General features: G+C 44.4%; 1 protein-coding gene across 1 annotated transcript in view; it reads left to right on the top strand.

The window, feature by feature from the left end:
- Positions 1–318: 318 nt before the first annotated feature.
- Chrna5 (cholinergic receptor nicotinic alpha 5 subunit) overlaps positions 319–15,141 on the top strand; it is a 31,741-nt gene continuing 16,918 nt past the window's right edge. The window contains exon 1 of the mRNA XM_057767470.1: positions 319–507. Coding sequence (XP_057623453.1) covers positions 402–507 — 106 coding nt within the window. The 5' untranslated portion in view covers positions 319–401. The remainder of the gene's footprint in view (positions 508–15,141) is intronic.

The raw sequence follows: 15,141 nt of genomic DNA on the forward strand, positions 1-15,141 counted from the left end.
CTGCCGCAAGAGGGCTACCGTGGGTTCGAAGCCTGACTGAGTTACAGTACAACACGAAACCAAACCGCCCCGAAACAAAAGTCAGGACAGTCTTCGCACCTGTCAGAATTCGCGCTGGAAATGGGGGGACCGGTTGACAAAACAGGGCCAGGTGTGGAAAAGGCGGAGCTACGAGTTGATGGGGCTGGACCAGGGGCGGAGCCTAGGCAAACTAGGTGCGGCCTCCCGGGGGCGGGGCCAAGCGCCGCGGGCTCCGCCCCCGAGCGCTACCGCCCCTCCGCCGTGCTGCGAGGTGGGCTTCATTCAGGAGCAGAAGAGCCAGCGGCTGGCGGCTCCCGAGGCACGAGCGGAGTTCGGCGGCCGCCCGCGTTCTCCGAAAGGCAGACGTCGACGGGCGAGCGATGGCGGCGCGGGGGTCGCGGCGGAGCGCGCTGCGCCTTCTCTTGGTGGTGCAGCTGCTGGCGGGGCGCTGCTGGTCGGCCGGGGCGGCGCGGGGCGCGCGGGGAGGTGAGCCCGGGCGGGGTCGCGGGCCGAGGGGTCGCGCAGCGGGGCTCCGCCGCCTTTCCCTTTCTTCGGTGGGGGACGGGTTCGGCTTTCCAGGTTAGAGTCCAGCTCTGTTCATCTCGATGCAAAGAAAAGGCCAGTTTGGGGGCTCGGTGGCTCGCGCGCGTCGTTGGGGCGGCTGGTGTAGGGTGTGCCTCGGTACAACTTTCTCTTTAGAGTGTGCCGCTGTCACAGGGCTTCCCGCTTCCCTGATGGTTCAACGGCGTGGAGACTAGGGGCTTAATGATCTTTGAGACTTTATAGACCACCCTCTTCTACCTCACTTCTGCAGCATCTTTCCTTTTGCCAGAAGATGCAAATGTTTGCTGAAGAAATGCTAGGTAGTCCACACCCCTGGCTTCCGGACTCATCGCTTGACTTTTGGGTTCTTCGCTTCTTTGGAGCATGGTGTTCCCTTCCTCCCACCGCGTCAGTGTTTCAAGATGTTGTGGATTGGGTTAGAAACAAACAAACAAACAAACAAGCAGAGCCTAGTACTTTGAATTTCCAGTGTTTTAGCATATTTTAGTTAGCCCTTTCAGTACTTTGTAGAAAAATGCTATTTCTGGAGCTCCTGTGGTGTGTCCTTTACTAGAGCAGGGGCGACAGAGGGTCGCTGCACCTGAAGCTCGCTTTTAGTGAGAAGAGGAAGCCTAGAGGACCTTTACCTGTCTTTCTTTCGTTACGATTTTCTTCTTGTTGTTTTTGTTTTTGTTTTGGTTTTTTTGAGACAGGGTTTCTTTGTGTAGCCTTGGCTGTCCTGGTTTGCAGATCAGACTGGCTTCGAACTCACAGAGAACCACCAGATCCACTTGCTTCTGCCTTCGGAGTGCTGGGATTAAAGGCATGGGCCACCAATGCCCCGGGCTTCGTTAAGATTCTTAAACTGTGAGTCCTGATTTTCTTTAGGAAGTGGTAACTTTGTGGACTAGAATTCCCGATTTCGGGTGGTCTACTGAAGCAGTGAAATCTTTGCAAAGAGCATTACAGTTTAGGGAAAGAGAGGGATGTCCCGGTCTCAGAACATGTCTCCAATGTGCCTTAGGACATGGTTCTCGCTGCCGCTTTCCTTATTTGGAAACTGAGGACAACACAGCTTACTTTTCCCCAGCCGTTTTCAGGATTGACAGCTATGTATAAAATGCCAGGCAGTGTCTGGCAGCCTAGAAGATGGTAGTCCCTGTCTCTCTGACGTGCTGGGAATTTGATCACGTTTCTCAGTTTTAAGATAAATCATTGTTGCTGAGTCTTCGATGGTGTACATAGCTAACTTTTGTGCAGGGTTTGGGGTTTTAACCAAAGTGGATGGCCTTCTCCTTTCGGCTCCCGCTCAGTGGTACTTCTTTAATAATAACCATCTTGTTGTGTTATAGTTTTTTGGTTTGTTTGTCCCATGTGAGCGCCTTAAGAGCTTCCTTTGTGTGTGGGTATTTACATATGCTAGAAGAGGCCAGAGGTCAGCGTGGGTATTGTCCCTCCAGAGCCATCCACTTTGGTTGGTTTTTGTTTGTGACAGTCTCTCACTGTGACCTGGGGCTTATGGATTAGGATAGGCTGCTGACAATCCTGCTGAATTTCAGAGATCTGCCTGTCTCTGTCTTCCTAATGTCGAATGACCAAGGCATCTGTTACATAGAAAAGGCTCCTTGCTAGACCTTTTCCATTTTACGGGGGTCAAATGCAGGTCTTTGTTCTTGTGCTGCAGGCACCTTACAGGTCAGCTTCCAGCCTCCAAGAGCTGCGATGCCTTATGTGTCCTCAATACCTAGTTTATTATAGGAGACTGGTGATGTTTATAAGTGAATGAATGGAGCCAGAATCTCCCTGGATATTTTCTCACTTATAAGAAAAGGCCGTTAACTGTTCCTGTCTCCAGCTCTAATCTTAAGTTCTGTGTAAGCATTGTGAAGAAGATAGTGATACGGGCTGATATAACTGCTCACTGGCAAATAATATGCCTTTGTGTTCTGCCGCCTTTGAATTCACAGTGGCTGATGTGCTGTGTGGAGAGGAGAAGCCTATTATTAACTGGCTTTGTTTTTTGGGGCATATTCAACTTGGCTGACTCCCTTCTCCCTTTAAGATAGTAGATTAGAGGTAGATGTTTTTTGGAAATTGATTTTATGTTTTATTGTTTTCATGTTCGTCTTAGAGTCTCAACATAACTCTTATGGTTTCTTATGAACCAGTTCCCAGACAGAAAGTCTTGTTTAGTCAGCCAGCAGCCATACCTGTTTGGCCCACTGAAGGTCACAGAGCTGTGGAAAGTAGCCTGGAAGGCAATTTCGTCTGCAGTAGAATATAATTTACTAGACATTAAGATAATATGGGCCTTTTGAACTGACCTGCGACGAGGACGTTCATGGAAATTAGTCAGTCATTAGGTATACTTCTTAGCTGTGTGACATTTTAGTGTATGATCTTCAGTCAAAGGAAGATAAAATAATTCATAGAGAATTTGAGCTCTAAACGAGTTTTCTTCTCGTTTTTAGTTTTCTCATTTACACTCTCAGACACTGACAGAAATGCACTCAAGGTGGCCATCAACTGCACGAAAGTCAGCTACTCACTTTTGAAAAGATTTATTATGTATAGTATTCTGCCTGCATGTATACAGTGTTTTGCTTTCACGTATTCCCGAAGGTCAGAAGAGGGCATCAGATCTCATTACAAATGGTTGTGAGCCACCATGCCATTGCTGGGAATTGAACTCTGAACCTCTGGAAGAGCAGTCAGTGCTCTTAACTTCTGAGCCTTCTCTCCAGTGCCCCCATTTATTCACTTTTGACATTTATTGGCCATGCTCTCAGTGCTCTGACTTTGTATGTTTGTGGGTTTTTTTTTTTTGTTTTTTTTTGTTTTGTTTAAGACAGGGTTTCTCTGTGTAGCTTTGGAGTCTATCTTGGAACTCTCCCTGTAGACCAGGCTAGCCTCTCGAGCTCACAGAAGTCCACCTGCTTCTGCCTCCCAAGTGCTGGGATTAAAGGCGTGCGCCACCACTGCTCAGTGCTTTGTGTATTTTGACTCCCATGAAACAACCATAGTGTGTGAAGTATTTCCACTGACTCAGCCTGCGGGATTTATTTAGGACAAGTCAATGTTTTAAGTGTTAGTGATAGGACAGTAAACAAGGTCTCTGCCCTTTAGAGCTTGATTTAACAGATGATTAGGTTGACATACAAGTAATTTATATGATTTGATCTAGGCAACAGTTAATGGATGAAAGAATCTGGATTTGAACTTGGGTAGTCTGCTTGGGGATTTGCTTTTAATCAATATTCTCAGTATTTTAATCAGTCAACATGGATGAAGCAGTCAAACTAGGTATATGATTTTCCCCAACAAGAAGCAAGGCCTGGCCGTTCATGTTACACTTCTGTATAGTCCCCTGAGCCCTTAGGGAAGGGCTCCTATTCCTGTGAGGAGATGCCATGACCATGGCAACTCTTCTAAAGGAAAATACTTTCAGCTCAGAGGTTTAGTCCATTACCATTGTGGCAGGAAGCAAGGCAACATGCATGCAGAGATGGTGCAGGAGAAGGAGTTGAGTTCTTACATCTTGACCTGCAGGCAATAGGAAGTGATCTGAGACACGGGGCATATCTTGAGCATAGGAAACCCCAAAGCATGCCCCCACAGTGACATTCTTCCTCTAACAGGGCCACACCTACTCCAACAAAGTCACACCTCTGAATAGTGCCACTCTTGATGAGCTTATGAGCAGGAGGAGCTTGATGAAGACATCCCAGTTTGGACTGAATGTCCCAAAATCTCTGTCTCTGTACACTGTTCAACTGTGGGTCCCCGTGTTAGTTCGCATCTACTGCAAAAGGAAGCTTCTCTGATGATAGCTGAGTGAGACACTGATCTATGGGTATAGTAGAATGTCATTAGGAATCATTATTGCTACATTCCTTTAGCAGAATTACAGTATTTGGTGTTGTCCTGTCCAGTGACCTGTGCAGTCTCAGGTTCTTGGTTACCAGAGCAAGTATTAGGCATGGCTTCTGTTTTGTGGAGCAGGGGAATGATTAGTAACCCCTACAATGTTTGTGCCCTACTGTACTAGCATGTCATGCAGGCAGGTCACTGTTGCAGAGTGCAGAGTGTGTGGTTATCTTTCTCCCCTGGTAGATTGCAGAGTACCTTCCAGTACCGTGAACATTAGTCAGTGGGGGTGAGGCTCTTGTTAGGCACCAGCTGGACTTCTCTGTGTTCAGTGAGTTATGTAAATGCTGTCTTCAGCGGTAAGACCTTACTATCGGTTTGTGGAAAACAACCCGCAGCCTTGGCAATAGCCTGAGATAGTTGGGGATTTCAATGATGTCCCTTTGGCCAATGACTCAATTAGATGAACATCTGTTATTTAGTGACTCTATCTAAATTTTTTTCATATTTGTATGGGATAAAAATGATAGAGGTGATTCTAGGTGTTGATATCTGGTGTGTGTGTGTGTGTGTGTGTGTGCGTGTGTGTTTGGGTTGGGTGTTCCACTCCTTGGTTTCTATTGCTCTCTCTGGATCTCAGGAAAATGTGGTGACTGTGGGTTTCCTGATAGAGAGTGCTTCTGCAGGTTGGTGGGTGGTGGAGAGGAATGGAGGTGGTTTATGGGAACAGCCTGAGAGGGCCTATGGGAAAGAGCTAAGGGGATCTTGTCCACACCAAGAGGCAGGGGCTTCCTGGGTCTGTATCAAGAGCTGGAGTCTCCAATGAAGGGAGCTGACAGAGGAATGGGAATGACCCAGAGGGGAGGGCTGAGAAGGTCCGAAGAGAGAAGCGTAGTTGGTCTGCACCAAGGTTTAGCGGAGACCCAGGGATGCAGGGTGGGAGCCACCTTTGTCATGTTTGTACATATGCTTATATCTGACCTTTCACATGGTTTATTTTTAAATTAAATTCTTTTGGCCAGGTTTGGTGATACTCACCTGTATTCCCAGAACTTGGGAGGCTGAGGCAAGAAGAGTTCAAGGCCATGAAGAATGGAAAAAAGTTTTGCTAGCTATTCATCTGATAGAGGATTAAGACCAAGAATGTACAAGGAACTTAAAAAAAAGTAAATACAAAAAACTCAATCCTGTTGATAAATGGGTAGTTCAATGAGCAGATGATTCTCAAAAGATGAAATAACAAATAGCCAGTACACACATAAAAATGTTCCACATTTCCTCGGGGAAACACACATTAAAACTATACTGATACCCTTTCTATTTAGAAGGGAGTCATTAAGAAAAGTATGGATGCTGGAAGCTGGCAAGATGACTCAGCAGTTAAGAATGCTTGCGGTCTTGCAGAGGACCAGGGTTTGGTTTCCAGCAAACTCACAACCACCTGTAACTCTGCTGCCAAAGGATATGATGGTTTCTTCTGGCTTCCACAGGTACATACACACAGGTACACACACACACACGACCCTATGTGGGAATGGAATTTAGTCCAATGGCTGTGGAAATCAATGTGGACATTCCTCAAGAGACTGAAAGTAGAACTTCCTTATTACCCAGATCCACTCGCCTAGGTGTTTACTGCAGGACTCTCCATCAACACGCCTCAGAGAAACATTCATGTCTGTGTTTATTCCAGCTCTGATCTCAGTGGCTGTTATGTAATCAGCCTGTGTTCAGTCAACAGATGAATGAGGAAAATGTCTCACTTTTTTTTTTCCAGCCTTAAAAACTAAGCAAGCTGTGTCCTTTGCAGGAAAATGAGTGGAACCAGAGAGCATATTGAAATATACTCATACTCACAAAGACAAATAGCGTGTTTTCTCTCATTGTTATTCTCAATTTTATATAGATAAAATCTACCTAAAATTGTGTGTGTGAGAAAGACAGTTGTGAAAAGTGAATTGAGATTGTCTGGGGTAAGGAAAGGGCTAGCAAGAGGGGGTGGGGAGGACAAGGCTTTGGAGATGGGTGTGGTCAATGCACAATGATATACTTGGATGGAAATGTTTGCTTGAAACTCATCACGATGCATATGACTGTACACCAGTAAAATGCCTTTTAAAGTTCATGGTCAACTCGGGCTTGGCAGATCTTGTCTTAGAAAAAGAAAACAGTTTTCTTGAAAATGCTGAATATGCACTGTAACTTAAGAGTGTGAACTTTTGGAAGGCAGGGGCCACGATCCACTGGAGAGTGCAGTTGTACCTGAGTATCTGTTAATGGAGACAGGTTTCCTGGAGGCCAGTTTGGCCTCAATTTGACGTGTGGTCCAGGATGACCTTGGACTCTGGCTCGTCTTCCCTCCACTTCCGCATGCTGGGACTGCAGCTGTCCTTCACTGTGCTTGTGCCTGAGTTTACTAAAGGGCTGCTGATGGGACTCTGATATGATTGTCAGATAGACGGTTCCTTTTCATCCATAATTACAAATTATATCAACAATTTTTAAAAATTAGGCTGAGCTTTCAGTAGAGTAATTTCAGCATAGCATTTTTCTTCTGGTACAATTGTTTTTCTTTTTATAGCAGAATTGAATTCTTGTAGATAATGGTATTTTTAGTTTAAAATTAAATATGCAAGTTGACACAGCCATGTTGAGGTTAGAATAGTTTAGAAAGAAGTTAGGATTGGTTTCTTTTGGAGTTTTCTTTGGAACAGTGGAAACAGTGTGATGGAAAAAATCATGTTTTAAAACTAGTTTTAATGGTGTGTGTGTGTGTGTGTGTGTATGTGTATCTGTCTGTCTGTGTATGACAGATGAGTGTGGGTGCCTAAAGTGGTCAGGGGTGTCAGGTCTTCTGGAGATGGAGCTATGGGCAGTTGTGAGCCTTCAAGTGGGTGATGGGAATCAATCTTAGGTCCTCTAGAAGAGAGGCAAGTAACTAACCCCTGGTTCTTGATTTTTTTTTTTTATTCGAGACCGGGTTTCTCTGTGTAGTCCTGGTTGTCCTGGAATTGAAACTATAGACAGAGTTGGCCTTGAATCCAGAGATGCACCTGCCTTGGGAGTGCTAGGATTAAAGGCATGTGCCACCATGCATGGCTGTGATTTTAATTCAAGTTTTTAAAATATAATTTAAGACAACATGGTATCTTTTCACCAATGGCCTTGAATTCAATAACCTTACATGCTTTTCTGTAAAGCAAGATTGAGGAGAAGAAGGGGATAAGCCCTTTACCAGTAGAAACAGACGCGATTTCAAATGATCTGAAAAGAAGGATAATTATGAACTTTTTAATTAAAAATAATTTCCTTTAAAATTGCTAGTGATATGTGTTGAATTAGGCAGAACTTTTCTTCTGTGTTGAAGTTTCTCAACCTCTAAAACTTTGGGCTTGGGAAGTATTTGTTGTTGGGAGGAAGGGGTCCTGGCCATCTAGTGTGCTTACAGCATCCCTGTAGGAAGGGGTCCTGGTCATCTAGTGTTAACATACAGCATCCCCTGTAGAAAGGGGTTCTGGTTTTCTAGTGTGTTTACAGTGTCCCTGACCTCTGGTTTGTGAACTACAACCAGCACCCCACTGAAAACACTTCCAGAGATTTTCATGTGTTTCTTATGGGACGGATTAATCTTTCCCACTTCGTGTAGGATCCTTGTGGTTTTGTGGCAGAGCCTCTCATACTTGGCTGTGTGAGGGGATCCCTTGGGGTTTTGTTAAGGACACATGGGGATTCAGAAGGTCAGAGGCAGGGCCTGAGGCTCTCATGTCTCAGATGCTTCCAAGGTAAGTCTGTGAAATTCATGGTGTATTGGCTATACTTGAGTTTTGTTTGCTTGCTTGCTTCCTTGTTTTTGAGACAGGGTCTCCTGTAGCCCAGGTTGACATTGTTTTTATATGTAGCCACTGTTGCTGAAAATAACACACTTTAAGCAGGAAAGCCATCTTGGTAATCCTCCATTCATGTCAATTAGTGTTATTCTCAGGATCCAAGGAAAGTACTTATGCAAGTAGCTTTTTTTTTTTTTTTTTTTTTTTTTTTTTTTTTTTTTTTTTTTTTTTTGGTTTTTCGAGACAGGGTTTCTCTGTGGCTTTGGAGCCTGTCCTGGAACTAGCTCTTGTAGACCAGGCTGGTCTCGAACTCACAGAGATCCGCCTGCCTCTGCCTCCCGAGTGCTGGGATTAAAGGCGTGCGCCACCACCGCCCGGCCCTGCAAGTAGCTTTTTATTCCTAAATGACAATACAAAGACTAATACAAACCTGGGGCTTAGGGAGGTAGAGGCAGACAGTGCCTGTGAGTTAAGGCCAGCCTGGTTTTCGGGGTGAGTTCCTGGACAACCAGGGCTAGGCAGAGAAATGCTGTCTGGGGAAAATAAACAAACAAACAACAACAACAACAACAACAAACTAGGATAAACCTGGGGCTGTAGAGATGGCTTAGCAGTTAAGAGCACTTGCTACTCTTCCAGAGGACCTGAATGTGGTTCCCAGCACCAACATCAAGTAGTCATCACTTGTAACTCAAACTCCAGAGAATCCAGTGCTCACTTATGGCCTCTGTAGACACCCTCACAGTGTGGCACACACCTACACATAGATTTTTTTTAAAAAATCTGAAAAAACTCATAGAAACCCAGAAAATAAGCATCAACCCCCATTCACACAAATCAGCTGCTATCCCCCCTTTTCTTTTCTCTGTTTCTTTAAACAAGGTCTCACTGTGACTTTGTAACCAGACTTGGCTGGTCTTGAACTCACTAGCCAAGGCTAGCTTCAATCTCAAGGACTGGAGAGATGGTTCATTGGTTAAGAGCAATTGTTCTTGTAAATGACCTGGGTTCAATTCCCAGTGCCCTTATGATGGCTTGCAACCTCCACACTGCAGTTCCAGGAGATCCAGTTCTCCTTTCTGACCTCTGAGGGCACCAGGCATTCATGTGGTGCACATATATGCATGCAGGCAAAATACTCATGCAAATAAAATTTTAAATTCTTTGTTTGGTTTTTCAAGACAAGGTTTCTCTGTAGCTTTGGAGCCTGTCCTGGAACTAGCTCTTGTAGACCAGGCTGGCCTCAAACTCGAACTCACAGAGACCAGCCTGCCTCTGCCTCCTGAGTGCTAGGATTAAAGGCCTGTGCCACAGCTGCCCAGCTAAAATGAGTGAGTGTTCGGGTTGTAGGCACGGGCCACTGTTCTTGGTTCTTATCTGCAACCTTTTGTGTTTCCTTGAGGCATTATTTGTCATAACCGGACAATTCCAAAAAAATATCTGCGAGGCAAGGTCTGCTGTCATCCAGACCAATCTCAGCTTTGTAGCCAAGAATGACTTTCAACTCCTGACTGCCCTGCCTCTACCTCAGAAATGCTGAGGTCACAGGGCTGTACCCCACCTTGGCTCTAGGCAAGAAATTTGCAAGAGTCTTATCAAGGTCAAATAGGCTTCACGGCTTCTTGCTGCTATTGCCTGTTTTATTTCCTAATGCTGTAAATGTACTGACTTAAAGGTGTATTTATTACCTACCAAAAGATCTCTGATGCCAAATTAAAACAGTGACCTCTGCATTTATTTGATTTAATAATGCTTAAACTTTTTTTGAACTCTTTGAGGACTATCGACTGGGCTTAAATTTAACACTGCCTAAGGTCAGTGTTTTGCTCCTCCTGTTCTGAGAGTCAGGGAAAGCTGGAAGGTTGAGCTTAGTTAAGCAGGGCAGTTGCAGCGTTACTGTGCTGTAATTCTGCTAAGAATCAATACAGAGCGAGAACAACGCCTTCTGCAGTAGCGATTAGTAAGTGTCCTTTCCCGATTTATCACACGGAAAGTGCTGAGCGAGAACTTATTTATTTCCCCGAATTAACTAAATGGTTTTGTTCACTGCTTTATCTTGACATCTCCTAAAATAGCTCTTGTAGTACTGCAGCAAGGAGAACTTTTAAAGGTTATAAAGTCACTTTTTCCTTACCATAGAAAACGATACAAGGAGACTTAGAGGAGGGTTAACTACTCCAGGATGCCTTCATTGTAGATTGGAGATACATCTATCATTCTTACAAATCTTTTTAGATACATGGTTTATTTCACTCCTACGGTGACCTGTGAAGAGGTTAGGGAAGGCTCTTCGCAGTACCTCTCCCAATTTAAAGCGTGCATACCCTTGACTCAGCTGTCCCACTTCTAAGAGTCAGAGCCTGCACAAGAAGGGAAAGACAAATGCACAAGGATGCTACGGCATTTTCCATAGTACCGTTATCAGAAATAATCCAAAATGAACACAACGTAGACGCTATTTTGTGAAAGCTTCAAGTATGACATGTGTCCATAATATACCCACGTACTGTGTGCTTATGAAAAAAGAAAAGAGATGAACGGATAACCACTAACATATTTGAATGGAAAAAAAAGCCATAGAACTTTAAAAGGGCAGCATTTGTTCTTCCTCTGAACATGCATCAAAACGCTCCTCTCTGAGAAGCGCTGCTCTAACAGTACCAAGTGGGAAGCAGAGGCAGAATTGGCCCCAGTTTGTTGGTACTTTGCTCTCTAAGTGATGCTTTCACTATAAAAATAAGGCATCATCACTGTTACAAACCCAGAAGCTCGTTTAGTAGGGAATCTTGTCCTCCTTTCTCTCTTCCCGATTCGAGGGCTAATCATTGGTAAATTTCAGGTGTACAGATTTTAATTACAAACACACATATACAGGTCCGTGATAGCTCCCACACCGCAAAGAATCACTTGTCTCAAAAAGTCAGTAATGCCAAGTTCAGAAGTCATGTGTTTAGATTAGAAGGTTATAGCCATGATTAACTTTGCAGGTTGTCTATTGGATAAATGTCAGGGGGTGTCATTCTCATTGTGGGTGCTTTCTGCATGGCAGCAGAGCTTTATCTGACATGTACAGGTTCACATCCCAAGAGGGCAAGTACTGTGTCCTTGTGTCCTGTTCTGCCCCTCGAGCAGAGGCTACTGTAGTGGCAGCCGTTGTTGAATGGATACACGGAGGGAGGTACCACCTTGGGCTCTGGGATTTCCAATTTGTTGCAGATGTGGATGATGTAAGAACCTTTGGAAGGAACTAAACATGACAGCAGATGTCTTCATTTCTGCCTGTAGGTTGGAAAAAAATTGGTGACACCCATATTTAGTTGCAGAACATCTTGGTAACTTTTTCCAGAATCTTTACTTTTTAATGAGAAAAATCATTATTCTTTATGAAAAAAATGCCAGTCAAGAATACTATCAAGCGGGGGCTGGAGAGATGGCTCAGTGGTTAAGAGCATTGTCTGCTCTTCCAAAGGTCCTGAGTTCAATTCCCGGCAACCACATGGTGGCTCACAACCATCTATAAAGAGGTCTGGTGCCCTCTTCTGGCCTGCAGACATGCACACAGACAGAATATTCTATACATAACAAATAAATAAAGTTTCTAATCTTAAAAAAAAAAAGAATACTATCAAGCCTTCCTAGTTTTTAAAAATCCTACTACCTTTTTTTTTTTGTTGACTATGTAGACTCAAAGAGGAAAAGATATAATTTTAAGAAATTTCTCAGACATGGACCTGGAGAGATGGCTCGGTGGTAAGAGCTTGGCTGCTGTTCCAGAGGACTGGAATTTGATGTCCAGCACCCACAGGGTGGCTCACAGCTGTCTGTAACTCCAGCTTCCAGGGATCTACTGCCCTCGTATGGCCTGTGTAGGCACTGCACACACTTCACAGCTGTGCACTTGGGCAGCCATATAGAAAACTAACTAAATATTTAAACTACTTAATACCCGATAGACTAACAAAACGAATTTAATTTTATTTGATTTGCACAACAGTGAAACAGCTATGCATAGGTTATCCTTTTTTAAATTACTGTTATTTATTTAGAGGCAGGGTTTTTTTTTTTTTCTTTTTTTTTTATTTTTCGAGACAGGGTTTCTCTGTGGTTTTGGAGCCTGTCCTGGAACTAGCTCTTGTAGACCAGGCTGGCCTCGAACTCACAGAGATCCGCCTGCCTCTGCCTCCCAAGTGCTGGGATTAAAGGCGTGAGCCACCACCGCCCGGCCTAGAGGCAGGGTCTTACACTGTAGCCCAGACTGGCCTTAAACTCATGTTCCTCCTGCCTCAGCCTTCCTCATTTGGAGTAAAAAGTGTGTATCACCAGCTAATTAATATTTTATAATAAGAATTAAAACTTACAAAAATTGTTCTGGTGTAGTCAGTCCTAAGTAGCCCAGGCCTGTAGTATCAGCCGTATGAGAAACTTTGGCAGGAGGCTGATGTGAGCCAGAAGTACTATACAACAAAAGTACAGTTGACAGACCGCTAGAGAGAGGCTGATGTGAGCCAGAAGTCCTGTACAGCAGAAGTACAGCTGACAGACCGCTAGAGAGAGGCTGATGTGAGCCAGAAGTCCTGTACAGCAGAAGTACAGCTGACAGACCGCTAGACAGACTCACGGGAGTGTCCACTCTAAGGAGCAACCCGGTTTGCAGAGCTTCGGGAACACTTGTCTTTTGGAAAGTCACTGTCAATTCTGTAGAAATATTGTGAAATCTTGGCATTTCTCCCTTCCATAATGGCATTCGTCCTGAAATACCCCAGCAGTGTATAAATCATTCTTTAAACCCGACTTCTCCAGTACTTGCAACTGTAAACCTTCCCTGACACCATGGGGCCCCGGTGTGAAAGCATTCACTCAGCCAAACCCTTGTTCTAATGGTCAAATCTACAAAAAGCTGGACCGCCACAATTATCCTTATTGACAGGACTTATTGACAAGAAAGGAGCCCTGAGCAGGAGGCACTGAGCAGAGAGACAGTGTGTCTGCTCCTACACAGGTCTGGGTGGCCCTGAATTCTCTCACAGCCACCTTAGGAGAGTATAACCTACCGGTCTTTGCTCTGCCCTAACAAGTTATTAATATTCTGCACTTACCTTCACCTTTCATTTGACATGAGGTCTTAGTCTAGGAAATTAACTGTTTGTGTCTTTACCCCTAAAATATACAGGAAAAAAGCTTGGGTTGCTAACCCAGCTCCAGAGAAAGAAATTCCTTCTCACCTGGGTGCCAGCAGATACAGCACAGGGTGCTTGACCCAGGGGCACTCTCCATTCTAATCCTCCTGATATCTTCCGGGGAGTTTCACAGCTGCGCCCCTTCTGAGACATAAGGCACCTACCTTGTTAGTCCTTTGTTCATCCAGTTAGCTCTAAAAACAAAACAAACAAACAAAAAAAACCATGCTTGATACTATTGTTATCGCCTATAGAATTGCTAGCTCTCTCTGTATGTAAACTGGAAACCTTGTGGGACGGGAGGAACAGTAGTGAGAAAGAACAGCCAGGACTATCATAAGGGGAATATCGAGAGAGCATAGAATAAATGGGACATGATAAAAAGACTTATGTGAGCTAACTTATTGTATTTACCCACCCTCAGATAGCTTTAGCCAGTTTTTGCCCGCTATAGCGATCCTCCTGAATCCTGAGAGGTTTCGTGGGGCTTAGCCCTAACATAAACCTCGATAGGAGGTCACAGTTTCTGGGCCTGCCTGGGCTACAGAGTGAGTCTTAAGGCTCAGGGGGAGTAATTCACTGAGAGCCTGTCTCAGGAAGCAAGAGGAGGGCTCGGGGTATGGCTCAGTAGTAGACACACTTTTCTAGCAGGTAGAAGGTCTTAGATCAAGTCTCTGTACCTGGGGCGTGCCAGCTTGAGGGGAAGGGAAGGTCTGGTGTGATGGATTCAGAGTTCTTTCTGTACATGATTAACTATTTTGCCAACGAGACGTCCCTATTTTGTATAGATTAGAAGTTGTAGCATGCAGAGGTCAAAGCCTTGGAGGAATGCCAAGCCTTCCGTGGAGGCTTTCAGCTCTGCAGTTCTGTGTTCTTTCTTCTTCACCATAGTAAAATTAAGGAGCAGGACTATTCCTTTGAAAATAAATATAGTTCTACTGAATTGTGAGACTTTGTCTTTTGCTTTTAGACAGCCCAGGTTGACCCTTGATATTCCTACCTTAGCTACCCAGTGCCTACAGGTGCCACCATCCCTGGTTTTGTGAAAAAATTTAAACGTCATTATTCAATTCTTCCAACTTGACAGGGTTGATATTCATGATTTAAACTAACTGTATAAAACCAAAATCTAAATCTTTCAAGGTGTTAATGATACGTGGATTTCCACGTGTTAGCTGTTCAGCTCAGTTTTTCTTTTGTTGTTCTTTTAAAGACCCCAGGAGAGTTATCCCATGAAATGTTTATGTCCTTCTCCTAGTCTGCTTAAGTACTTGGTTCCCTGTTCTTTTCCAGGATATGTGATTTCTCAGCAATTAGTACCCTGATAATATACTTGTTAGATTTAATGAGTAGAGGCTCTTTTAATGGTAGGAAGTAGAGTCGGCTAGAGCAAGAATGCCAGCCTAGGTTGCAGAGGAAGACACTGGCTCAAAATTTAAAACAAAGCAAAAAAACCCTAAGCAACCACCCTCACCCGGGAGACTTGGTGAAAGCTCTGTCATCATACATTGAGAGTGCCTTGTGCCATAGACACATTTTCCCTCTGCATATTTGCAAGGTTCTGTTGCCTTGAGCTGCCAGGAAACTATCTTTGTTGGACTTTGGCAGGCTTCAGATAGTCTCTGCGGGGGTGGCTTGCTTTCATTGTAGTGTTTTTGTGCGATTGCCTCTGCAGGCCTAGAACTTTCCACTGCCGAAGCAATTGT

The sequence above is a fragment of the Chionomys nivalis genome, chromosome 4 (genome assembly GCF_950005125.1).
Source record: "Chionomys nivalis chromosome 4, mChiNiv1.1, whole genome shotgun sequence".
Lineage (NCBI taxonomy): Eukaryota > Metazoa > Chordata > Mammalia > Rodentia > Cricetidae > Chionomys > Chionomys nivalis.